This window comes from Lynx rufus, unplaced genomic scaffold (genome assembly GCF_022079265.1).
Source record: "Lynx rufus isolate CCGP_SWC_20201006 ecotype Redwood Valley unplaced genomic scaffold, mLynRuf1.p SCAF_18, whole genome shotgun sequence".
NCBI lineage: Eukaryota > Metazoa > Chordata > Mammalia > Carnivora > Felidae > Lynx > Lynx rufus.
Window position 1 is genome coordinate 12,958,687 of NW_025814832.1, and position 13,783 is coordinate 12,972,469.

Below are 13,783 nucleotides of genomic sequence, written 5' to 3' on the forward strand. Positions count from 1 at the left end.
AATATGTAGAATGTATGAACTTCTGTGGGTTTACTGGTTTATAATGTGAAATATAACTTTCCTGTTAGCATTCATCAAAACAAAGCATATATCTGAACAATAAAAGTGGCTTTTAAATATTGTTATTTATTTATATTTAACAGTAGAACTAAAGCATGGACTAGATACATTTTCCTTCTTTCAAATCTATTTTGTTAAAATCTCTAAGAAAACACTCAGATCTGGGTTGAACCTGACCTAATGATAATGAAGATTTAACTTATAGCCATTGAATATTAGGGGAGAAAGGGACCTTAAGAATCTTCTATTACTCAGCACTTCATTTTACGTTTGAGAAAATTGCAGCCCTGCATTGGAAAATGTCTTGATCAAGGTCATGGATGCAAACTGTAAATCTGAACATCTCATCAAAAAGCAAACACATGGAACATGGAAAACACAATATTTTGTGCTGTGTCAATATAAAATAAATTTTGTAATAAAAGACTCTCAGGTTAGATTTTAAAGAGATTCAAAAAGTGACTCAGAAAGGTTGAATATAAAAAGAAGCTAAAGACAGACCTGACAAATGCAAACTAAAAGGATATGTGGGCTTTGATACTAATGATAAAAGTGTTTGAATTCAAGTATAAAAACATGAACTAGGACAAAGAAAAGCTGTTCAGTGATAGTGTGCAGTTCATAGTGAAGATCTAATTATTATGCATATTTATACTTTAAATAATCTCAAACTCAAAATTATAGGAAACAGAAATATTATTGCTGGGATAATGTAATTATCCAGTGACACAGCAAATTATTCAAAATCAACATTATTGAATGGCTGGATCCAATGGATAATATATTTAACCTGGGAAAATGTAATGAAAGCCCTTTTTCAAGTGTCCTTGTGCTGTCTCACACAACAGATTACATACCTACTTAGCCAAACAGCAACTTGCACACACTTGTAAAGGGAGATTAAGTACAAATAAGATTTGTAGGGCACAATTTACTTGTAGTACTACAAATACGCAAATACACTAGAAAACAGAGGAACAAAGTGCAGTTAAATTTTTAAAAAAGTATTTCTTGCAAAATATTTTAAAACTGTTACAGAGACAGGGTGCCTGGGTGGCTTAGTTCGTCAAGCTTCCGACTTCGGCTCAGGTCATGATCTCATGGTTCACGAGTTCGAGCCCTGCGTTGGTCTCTGTGCTGACAGTTTAGAGCCTGGAGCGTGGTTTAGAGCCTGGAGTGTGCTTCAGATTCTGTGTCTTCCTTTCTCTCTGCCCCTCCCCCACTTGTTTTCTCTCTCTCTCTCCCTCTCTCTCTCTCTCTCTCTCTCTCTCACACACACACACACACACACACACACACACACAAATAAATAAGACATTAAAAAAAACACAACCTGTTACAGATGCTATGAATGGCAGGTTTGGGTTTTTCTTAAGTCTGCACTTGTTCCAAGTACTGTGTTCCAAGTACTGCAGTTAGGTCAGCTTTTCCTACAACAAATATTTTTGTGTTTATCACTTTTAATTTTAGCCATGAAGTAATGAGCACATTTAATATTTAACAGATATAAATTACATTGAAAATTAATACAGTTAATTTTTTTGTAGTCATCAGTGTGCTCGTCATAAGTAATTAGTAATTGTGAAACTTGTAAGTAGGAGTAAAAGGAGATAAAAGAGTGATTTATGAATATGAGATATCATTAATGAAAAGTGATTATGAAATTCTCTGGATATTTGGTTGATATAGCAAAGGTTCATATTCTACCTTTATTTTTTTTTTTAAGAAAAACTATTTGAAGATATGTTCCAACAAAAAACATCTGTTGATTTGGGCACATTATGTAGTATTTTTAAAAATTGATTTTCCCATTAGAAGTTGCATGAGTTCAAATGGTGAAGGTTAGAGGAAAAGCTATCATGCGGATTTTAGGATACTGCTTAGATTTTGCTCTATAAAGTGTCAAATCTATTCACCAGGTCTTTCCCTGGTTACTTTTGCATTTGGTTTTGCAAATCAGCTCTATGGCACAGTGTTTTGGACTTAGCAATATTCATAATAAATTAAACTGTCCTTGTTGGAATCATTCTTTGTGACTGTATTATGGGGAGGGGATGCTTGATTATAGCAAAACTTTTCATCTCTGGTTTGTCTGCGTTTTCTCTCATTTGAGTTTGTCACCTTCTTATTATGGGTTCCCTAAGCCTTTAACCTGGGTCTGAGGATTGGTTGGTTTCTTATGTTAAGTGCCATGACTGAATCATTTATTATGTGTTGTCAACTGTGTTAAGGATTTTGTTTTGCATTAGCAAATGAACAAGATTATTAAAGCATGCATGTTGAAGACAACACTTCTTTTTTCCCGCTCACATCTGTTACTCAGGCTTACCTCCCCCAAATTTGGAAAAATACACTGAGCATGTTAAATATTTAACAATTGTAATCTTTAATTATTAAAATGACTTTGAAATTTATATCTTTACATTAATGTTATGCAAGGAGAAGTATTCTAAAACATAATTTATGAAATAACTTCATTTTGGATGTATTTTAGGAATTTTGATTATGAAAAAATTTTATAACTGAATTATGTTCCTAATTATTTGCACATCTTGGGCTTTGGGAGATAGTTCATACAGATTCTGATTAAATTTTAATATATTGAATCAATCAGAAATGGCTCATTTATACTGAATAACAGTTGTCTGAGTTTGCTTTCTTTCTTTTGCTCTTGTGTTGGGAAATTCAGCAGTCATTTTAAGTGACAGGTTACATAAATCCATTTTATGTTTAATTTCATGACTTTGAGCAGCACTGGAAAACACTTTTAGTAAATAGCCAGCAGTTTATTGATTTCATACATTCCTAATGAAGATAGATTTATTTGATTAATAATGAATGAAAATAAAATTTTATTCAGAGAAAAATAATTTTTTAAGCTATAGTTTGTTCTGTCACTTTTCTTCTAATCATGTTTTTCTTGATTACTATAAGGATTTTGTGGTTCTGTTTTTATATTTTAACAGGCAGAGGTTTCTTGCCAAAATTGCATTGGTAGATACTTATTTAAATCTAATGATTTATCTTATTTATAATTTAATTTACAGAATTTCACATTCACATTTTTTTCCCCCTCTAATTTTAGGATCCTCGTTGTAGTCTTGCAGGAGAAAATTGCTGCCTTTGATAGCTGTACTTTCACAAAAAAATTTTTTGTCACAAGTATGTATCAAATTGATTTCTTATACATTTGAGTTTATACTATTTGATAGAATCAGCAAACTTATTGTAATCATAACATCAGTGTTTCGTGGTTATTCGATTATTATGATATTCCAGTGTTTCTGTGGATCTCTTACTACTGTAATTTTATGGTGTATCTTTACAACCCACAGCACATTTTCTATCTGTTATTGAGGACACCTTGTACTGTATTGCCTCAATTTCTCCTTAGTCTCCTTGAGTAATTGTGATTAATTTAGGTTCATGTAGCTATCTATGTTATACTTTCAAAGCCTGTGTTAAATTACTTTATTAACATAACATACTTGAAGAGATATCTGGGTTATTGCAACTGAGGGATTTGAAACTTAGAGAAATGTTTCAGTCTCTTTCTGTGTCTCCCTCCTTCTTATTCCATCTCCCATGACTTCTAGTACTGTTTGAAAGTGCAAAAATAAGCATAGAATCTGGAGCCATACACACACTCACTGATTGGTCAACTGATTTTTTTTTTAAGGCTTATGTATTTATTTTGAGAGAGAGAGAGAGAGCATCCACACACACATGTGTGGGGGAGAGAGAGAGAGAGAGAGAGAGAGAGAGAGAGAGAGAGAGAGAGAATCCCAAGCAGGCTCCATGCTGTCAGCTCAGAGCCTGATAACAGGGCTTAAACTCATGAACTGTGAGATCAGGACCTGAGCCAAAATCAAGAGTCAGATGCTTAACTGACTGAGCCACTCAGGCACCCCTGACTGATTTTTGTTTTTTTTTTTTTTTGAAAGGCATTGGTTCATGCAGTTGTGGGGGCTGGCAAGTCCACAGTTGTGGGGGCTGGCTGGCAGGCCAGCAAGGTGGAGATTCCAGTAGGAACTGAGTCCAAAGGAAGTCTGGAGTTAGAATTTTTTTTACTATACTTCTAGTAAAATAGTAGTTTTCATTCTTATCTTCTATATTTTAACTTCTATAACTCACCATCAAAACTATATATGTTTTTTCAAAGAGTATAATTATGCATATGCTGCAGAAATAGTTTTGTTGGAACAGATCCCAGGTTTGTTATAACTAGGGAATCCAAATCATATTGCTGTAGCTCTTGAAGTATCACGGTTATTTACATACTTATTCATTAGGTTTATCAAATATCTGCTATGTATTAAGCACTGGGTAGTAGACATTATCCTTTCTGATAAGAACTCATGTTCTTGAGATAACTAGCACATTATAATTTATATGGAATTGCATGTATTATATATGATATATAACACATAATGTAATAACTCATAATGCATGGTTTATAATTTTGTAGACTAGGAAGGAGAATTATGACAACTTGTCTTTGGCTTGCAATCATCTCTCAGAGATCCACAAAGATAATAATGGAGATCATGTTACTGGGATATTTTTTGTTTTGTCACAAGGCCTAATGTGTACCATTCATATCTTTCGCCCCTGGGACATTGATTAGCACAGTGTAGGCTCTCATTAAATATTTCTTGAATGAATGAGTACATTAATCCAGCTATCAGTGATTTTATGGTGATCAGAAATGTATTTATATTTTAATAATTATTAAATGTAGATCATTAGGCAGGATTTTATATTGTTACATTTATATGTAAAAAAATTAAAAAGTTTTTGAGGAACATGTATATTTGTTAATAACATCTTCATTCACAAATGTATTATATAGGTAATCTGGGAAACTTTGGATATTACATGGCCTGTTTTAGCTTATTGTTTCTTATACAGGTCTTATGCATTAATCTATTACATTATATTTGTATTACTCATTATTACAATTAAAACAATAGAGAAATAGAACATATCTAAGGAGCCATGTCTGAATCTATCCATTACTTCCATGGGTGTGGGCTACAGAGCAGTGAATCAGGACAGTGTGAACACTTCAGTCAGATTCAGATACCAGGTTTTTTTGAGCATTTATGTTACATTTTATCAGTGGTCTTCTGCCCTTCATCATTAATCAAAGATATGTGTGGCCTGACTTCTGCAAAGTCAGATATCTCTGTTGTGACTCCATATCTTTTTTTATATATATATTTTAATGTTTACTTAGAGAGAGAGAGAGAGAGAGAGCGCGACAGAGCATGAGCAGAGAGGGGCAGAGATAGGGGGAGACACAGAATCTGAGCAGGCTCCAGGCTCTGAGCTGTCAGCACAGAGCCTAACGCAGGGCTTGAACTCACAAACCGTGAGATCATGACCTGAGCCAAAGTCGGTCGCTCAACCAACTGAGCCACCCAGGCACCCCTGTTGTGACTCCATATTAATTTTACACTTAGAATCTCTATTTTTTATTAGCTAATTTTACCTTTTAAAATCAGTTCAGGAGAATAGAACTACTTTCTTTTTTCTTTTTAAAAAATAAAGATAGCCTACTTTTGCTGTCTCAGCTGAGTGTTAAATTGGGGGGAAAAATCCCAAATCATTATTTGTTAAGATAGTTTATTTAAATGACAATGTATGTTTTGAAATTTAAACCCTATTTAAACGTTAGGCTCTACTGGACTGTGTATGTTGAAAGTAATATTATACTTACCAATAGATCTAAGTTTCTTTCTTTGTAGTAAGTGTTGGTAAAACTTCAGTTGTCACAGTGACTAAAGAGAAGTTAATAAATATAAATAATTTAATAATAGAGATATTTACTTTATAGAGCGTATTTATTTATAGTTTTTTTAGTAAATAAGTAAAAAATACAGATTTTCAATAATTAATTACCCAGTATAGAATTTTCAAAGAAAAATTAAACTTTATTATAAAGGAACAACTTAAAAGCGTTGGTGTACAATATAGTAATTCAGCAATTCTACACTTGATCTTAGCCAAGAGGCCAAGAAGTGATAGTAATTCAACAATTCTACACATTACTCAGTGCTCGTCATGATATGTGTGCTCTTAATCCCCTTCACCTATTTCACTCATCTTCCTCTTTCCCCTGGTTTGTATTCTGTATTATAGACTCTGGGTTTTTTTGTCTCTCTTCTTTGATCACTTATTTTGTTTCTGAAGTTCCTCATATGAGTGAAATCATATGATACTTGTTTTTCTCTGATGTATTTCACTTGGCATAAAATCATTAGACTTATGTATTGAACTTATAATTAGAGTTGAAGGACACAAGCTTTGTAATATTTTTGATACACTGGAATAAGAATAGGCCTTCCAGAGTACTCTGAAGGGAGAGGGGCAGAGAGAGATGGAGATACAGAATCAGAATCAGGTTCCAGGCTCTGAGCTGTCAGCACAGCCCCATGAGGGGCTTGAATTCATGAGCCATGAGATCATGACCTGAGCCAAAGCGGGACACTCAACTGACTGAGCCACCCAGGCGCTCCATTAGTGTTCATTCTTCCTTGAAATTATGAAGTTCTTGTTGAAAGAAGGTGAATTTTTAGTTACGTTAAAATGGTTAAATGTATTTTTGATTTTTAATAATTTTTCTTATTTGATAGACATTTAGTATATATATGGTGAAAATATTGTGTTTTATTAAATTAATAATGCCGCAGAAATACTATTTCATCTCCTGTGAATGCCATTGAAACATTTTTTTAAAAATTTCAGTAAGCACATACTGTTATTTAAATAAAGTCATGGTATAATGAACCACCATGTACTTATCATCTAGTTTCAAGAATTATCAGTTCATGGATAGTCTTTTTATTTATACCTTTCCCCTAATTATGTTGAAACATATCCTGGACATTATTTAATTTCATCAGTACATATTCTATTATGTATATCTAAATGATAAGAACTTAACAAAATTATATTTTTGATACACTAAATGACCATATATAATATGTCATCTAAACTGAGGTCTTTTTATTTGAACAAATGCTATACTTGATTTAATTCTTGTCAAGTCTGGTTAACAGGTATACTAGAAATGTTCTGGGCCAACAGGGACATGTATCTTACATATTTCCTACCGTCTCAGCTTCCAAGGTTTTTAACATAGAAAAGCCTTCTTAACAATATCCAATATCCTTGTCAACTCTTTATTTCTACAACTCATTTTCATGCTGCTTATGCTACATTTATTTTGAACCCCACTCATTATTCTCATTTCTTTGCAGGTACACTGTTGCTTTCTTTTCCTGCCTCAATTGGCCTTTTCACTAGCACCCTGCCTTCCCAGAATGTATTAAGCCTACATATCTTTCTAGGCCCTGTATCTGTTTTAGTTCTTATGTGAACTATTTCCTGACACCTTTAGTTTAAAGCAACCTTGCCTTCTTTTAAGTCCCCAAAGATAACAATTTCCAAAGTCTGTTGGCAGAACACTAGACCTTCAACATGTGCAAATCAGAATGCCCTGGTCAAATATACTCAGGAAATGCTGTCTCCTATTAGAGAATGGTAATGGTGATTAACCTTTTTATACTGCTTAAATTTATTTACTGCATTTCTTTTTTTTAAAGAAAAAAATTTTTTTAACATTTATTTTTGAGAGACAGAGTGAGACAGAGCACGAGTCGGGGAGGGGCAGAGAGAGAGAGAGAGGGGAGACACAGAATCCAAAGCAGGCTCCAGGCTCCTAGCTGTCAGCACAGAGCCCAACATGGGGCTCGAACTCACAGACCACAAGATCATGACCTGAGCCAAAGTTGGACGCTTAACCGACTAAGCCACCCAGGCACCCCACAGGTCATGATCTCATAGTTATGAAATTGAGCCCCGTGTCAGTCTCTATATTGGGCATGGAGCCTGCTTAAGATTCTCTCTCCCCCCTCTTCCTCTACCTCGCTCATGCTCTCTCTTTCTTTCTCAACCCCCCCCAAAAAAACAAAAAAAAAACCACCCCAAAAACAAAAAAACAAACCCCAACTCAGTTTGTTAAAGATGAAAAACCTTTATCACAGCTATTTTCTGGTTTCAAAGCATCAGTGGCCCTTTACCAAGATGTTTAGTTAACCAATATAGTTTAGAATGTAGTACAGCTCTGTTACAGGTCATCAGATAAGGAAAAAATTATTAATATAAGATCAATACTGACCTCATGGAGGAGGTCTGAGGTAGAAATTAATAGTTTTTGGTGAATATTTAAAGAAATGAATATATGAATGCATATATGAATGAAGATTCTCCTACATATTGTGTTGGAGTAAATCCAGAAATTTTCTTGAAATATGAGTTTATTTGAAAAATGTATGTTTGTAGTCATCAGCTCTTGAGTATCTCTCCTGTACATGGAATGTTTCCCCTTTTGAGAATACGAAGATCTGTTTTATGAGCCTTTAGCAAGTACAAACTATCAGTGAAGTTAAAGATGAATGGAAGACTGAATCATTATTACTCTTTCTTAATGCTTTTGTTTTTTCTTTTTTAGTTGAATATCCTTTGGGACCTTTGCCATGTAGTCCTAAATGCTTCCTTCTGCATTGCTGGACCCACCGAATAGTTGAAATAAGTGTTATTGAAGTGTTAGTCTCTCTTGTATTCTGTGAATTGTGCATGATAAGAAGAAGAGATCTGGAGGGATTGGCAGTGTATATAGTATTGGAGTCAGGTGCCTTATAAGTGACATACAGCTTTATAAGTAAGTCTTGGTCAAGTGGCTGGAGGCCCCAAGAAGTGAGTTTTTAGTAATACCTGATCCATTAGGATTATTACTTATTCTCTCAGTGTAGTGTTTGTAAAATAGCTCTCATGATATCGGGATGCCATAAAGTCTATTTAATGTGAAGGTCATTAAATCTGAAAGGTATGTTACTAAAAAATATTGAAAACTGGGGTAGTATAAAAGTACACCTGTCATTTCTGGCGATAAAAAAATGGAAATAAGTGTAATAAACTGTGCTTTAAAGCCCAGTGATGTCTTTTGAGGACAGATGTTTAGTATAGTTGTCAGAAGGCAGGATAGTGCATAACCTTGGGAGAATAGGACTGGAGGGTATATGAGATTGGGCTTTTGGGATTCTATAAAGTTTTGGGGTTTTTTGTTTATTTTGTTTCAGGTACTGCATATGCATATATATGTTCACTTTGTTGATTTGGGAACTTATGTGTATATATACATATTGTACTGAAATATATAGTTTACATAGAAAAAAGAGTTGAGAAAGCATCAACAGCAATGACAACAACAAAAGTCTGTGATTTTCTGAATACTATCCATTGTAGCATTTCACAAGTCTTCCCAACCTCTTCATCTATGAATACTCTGACCAATAGTGGTAACACACCGCATTTCATATTTCTGTGGAGAAGTATCTCATTGTTAGTTACATATTATTTTACTTGACTTGAAAACCCTAGAGATTGGATTTGTGTGAATGATGTAGGGTCGGTAAGATTGATAATATTTGTCAAATATTTGTATTAAGGAATGTAGCTTCTTGTCTCTGAAATGCTGCTTCACCTAAAGTGATTTATATCAACATGTTGAACAAAATTCTGCATAACCTAATATTTAAGATCAAGGAACAAGCGAGCCATTTCCTAACTTGATAGAAGCTTTTTTTTCTTTAATTACTGCCATCTTCCTACTATTCTTTTATACAGACTGAAACTTTTAGCAGGTGAAACGAGTCATGTTTATATTTGTTTCTCTAAATTTGGGTTATCCCATGAGTATAAGCCATCCTGCCTGGGGCACTGAAAAGATGCAGCTGAGCCAGGCGGCGTACTGAAAATAGCATTCGTTGTAGTCCATTTGCCTGTGCCACATAGTATTTCTCCAGTGATTGGTTTCTAGTTCTTGAAGAATTGGGACCAAAGCCCACATAGAATGACATATTCTCTGCTTAATGATAATGTTTTGATCATGCAAGCATTTGATTTCTAAAGTAGTTTGAAAAGCTCTTGTATAATACGATTGTGAGTGCCTCAGTTATATATGAATACAATGATGGGACTGTAAAATAAGTAGAGACACCTGTGTCCATCAGAGAAGGCATCATGGGAATTTGTGACAGAGGGTGGAAGGATCAGGTAAAGAGAGCTGATAGAGAACTAGAAAGGGAATGCAGCCAATATAATGAGAAAGGAGACACCTTTGTATTTGCCTGTATAGAAACCGTGGCCTTCAGCAGCTGTCTGGTGTGGAAATTCAAAACCCATGTATGATTAAGAAAACAAAAGACAAGGACTGATAGATGTCATTAGCAGTCATTTCCAGTGTGCTTAAATTGAAAGTTAGATATGAAGTCTCTGGAGAGACCAGAGGATTGTGTAATAAGTAACTCTTTTCAGTGGCCTCTGTATTTACTTTGGGGAGGAAAATTTATTCCTTATAATCCTAACGTTATTTCTTAGTGTTACTATGTGTATTTTTGATTTATGTTAATGATGAATTAACAAATACAAGGAATGAATTTAAAGGATCTTAAAAATGTAGGATTATTTTTAGTTTTGGAAAGAAGAAGCTTCCTTTTTATGTTTAGAACCAAATTTGTAACATTTATTAGGAGAGATGGGCAGGTTAATGTGAGCTCCAAGCTCAGGACAAGTTAAAAGTCAAATCTATCCCTCTTCTTTCAGGTTCCCATCTCTATACTGCCATGATGTTTTCACAGCCTGGGCAGTTGCCCAGTACAAAGTGGACACTCAATGGATATGTGTGCAGTGAACTAACTTGTGACTTTCCTATCCTCTCCACATAATTCCTACACATTTAACCCCACAATGGCAATACTCTTAAATTCATGATACATTTATATACATGAAAAATAAAGCAAAAATAAGTCAGAAAGCTAATGGAACTTTAAGAAGGTCATTAATCAGGGGTGCCTGGGTAGCTTAGTCGGTTGAGCGTCTGACTTTGGCTCAGGTCATGATCTCACAGCTTGTGGGTTCAGGCCCCGTGTCGGGCTCTCTGCTGTCTCCCTCTCTCTCTCTCTGCCCCTCCCCCACTTATGCTCTGTCTCTCTCACTCTCAAAAATAAATAAATGTTAAAAAACAAAGAGGGTCATTAATCAGTTATAAGAAAGTCAAATTAATCTCTTAAAGTGGTGTTTAATATTTTATGTGCTTATATGTCTTTTTGAGAGGGTGTTGAGAGTTTTTTTCTGGACTTCATAGAATATGTGGTCTTTTGTGACTGGTGTTTTTTTTTTTTTATTGAACATAGATAATCATAGTTCATGTTGTAGGATGTCAGTTCTTTTAAAAGGTTTTTTTTTATATTTATTTTTTTAGAGCAGGTTCTTAAAAAATTTTTATTTATTTATTTTTTTGAGAAAGAGCATGTGTGCAAGCTAAACAGAGGGAAAGGGAGATAGAATCTCAAGCAGACTCCACACTAGGGAGAGCCCAGTGCAGAGTTCACTCTTAACAAACTATAAGATCATGACCTGAGCCAAAATCAAGGGTTGGATGCTTACCCAACTGAGCCACCCGGGTGTCCCAAGAGCAGTTTTAAGTCTACAGCAAGACTGAACAGAAGATACAAAGATTTCACTGTCCCTATACATGCATAGTGTCCCCCATTTTCAATGTTACTTATCAGAGTGGTACATTTGCTACATTGACACATCATTATCAACTGGAGTTTGTAGTTTACCTTAGGGTTCAGTCTTGGTTTTGTACATTCTGTGGGTTTGGATAAATGTATAATGACATATATCCATCATTGTAATATCATACAGAGTATTTTCGCTGCCCTAAAAATCCTCTGCTCTGCCTGTTCATCCCTGCTCTCCCCGCCCCAGCAACCACAGATCTTTTTGTTATCTCCATGGTTTTGCATTTCTTAGAATGTCATATAGTTGGAATCGCATAGTACATAACCTTCTCAGATTGACTTTTTCTGTTTGGTAATACAATTCAAGTTTCTGCCATGTTCTGCCTGACTTCAAGATTTACTATCAAGCTACAGTAATCAAGACAGTGTGACAGTGGCAAAGGAATATACAAATAGATGAGTGGAACAGAATAGAGAGCCCAGAGATAGATCTTTGACAAAGGAGCAAGGGTAGTACAATGGAGCAAAGATAGTTTCTTCAACAAATGGTGCTAGAACAACTGTACATTCACATGTGAAAAACTGAAGCTAGACACAGTCCATACAGCCTTTGTAAAACTTAACTCAAAATGGATCACAGACCTAAATGTAACACACAAAAGTATAAAATTTGTAGAAGATAACATAGAGAAAACCTAGATGACCTTGAGTATGGTGATGACTTTTTAGATATAACACCGAAGGCACAATTCATGAAAGAAATAGTTGATAAGATGGAATTCATTAAAATGAAATACTTATGCTCTGCAAAAGACAGCATCAAAAGAATGAGAAGGCAAGCCACAGACTAAGAGAAGGTTTTTGTAAAAGACACATCTAATAAAGGACTATTATTCAAAATATACAAACAATGCTTAAAACTCAACAAGAAGAAGCAACTGAATTAAAAAATGTGTCAAAAACCTCAACAGACACCTCACCAAAGAAGATACACAGATAGCAAATAATCATATGAAAAGATGCTCCACATCATATGTTTCTAGAGAAAGTAAAATTAAAACGAGATACCATCACACACCTATTAGACTGACTAAAATCTAGAACACTGACAATGAACACCAAGTGCTGACAAAGATGTGGAGTAACGGAAACGCTCATACATTGCTGGTGGGAATGTAAAGTGATATAGCCACTTTGGAGGATGAGTTGGCAGTTTCTTACAAAACTACACATATTCTTACCATACAATCTAGCAATCACACTCCTTGGTATTTACCCAAAGGAGTTTGAAACTGACGTCCACTTATAAAACTTGCACAGTTGTTTATAGCAGCTTGATTCACACTGCAAGCAAGATGTTCTCAGTGGGTGGATGGAAAAATAAGCTGTGGGATTTCCAGACAACGGAATGTTATTCTTCATTTCTTTTTATTGCTGAATAATATTTAATTGTGAGGATAATACCATATTTATGTATTCATCAGGTGATGGACATTTAGTTTGTTTCCATTTTGGGGCTATTATGAATAATATTTTCATGAATGAAAGGTTTTTGTGGGGACATACACAGTTGACCCTTGAACAACATGGGGGCTAGGGGTACCAAATGCACACACAGTTGAAAATCCACGTATAACTTTTGACTACCCCAAAACTTGGCCTACTGTTAATCAGAAGGTTTATCAATAACATAAGCAGTCAATTCATACATATTTTGTATGTTATATGTATTATATACTATATTCTTACAGTCAAAGTAAATAAAATGTTAGTATGAAAATCATCAGGAAGAGAAAATACATCTACAGTAGTGTTCTGTAAAAAATCTGCATAGAAGTAGACCTGTGTAGTTTAAACTCATGTTGTTTAAGGGTCAACTGTATTTTCAGTTATCTTGGATATAAGTATTTGTGTGGACATGTGTTTTCATTTCTCGAGTATGCAATGAGGAGTTGAATTGCTGAGTCATATGGTAATTCTATCCTTAACTGCTTGAAGAGCTGCCAGGCAGAGTGACTGCACCAGGTTACATTCCCACCTTCAGTGTATGAAAGTTCCAATTTCTTCATATTCTCACCAGTGATTGTTACTACCTTTCTTTGATTATAGCCATATTATTAATATCTCAT

At 34.6% G+C, this 13,783-nt stretch overlaps 1 protein-coding gene across 6 annotated transcripts in view; it reads left to right on the top strand.

The window, feature by feature from the left end:
• The window catches only part of BCAS3 (BCAS3 microtubule associated cell migration factor), a 616,861-nt gene that overhangs the window by 146,198 nt on the left and 456,880 nt on the right, over positions 1 to 13,783 (top strand). For all 6 annotated transcript variants that reach the window (XM_047080915.1, XM_047080917.1, XM_047080916.1 and 3 more), the window contains one exon: positions 3,146 to 3,222. In XM_047080915.1, coding sequence (XP_046936871.1) covers positions 3,146 to 3,222 — 77 coding nt within the window. The remainder of the gene's footprint in view (positions 1 to 3,145; positions 3,223 to 13,783) is intronic.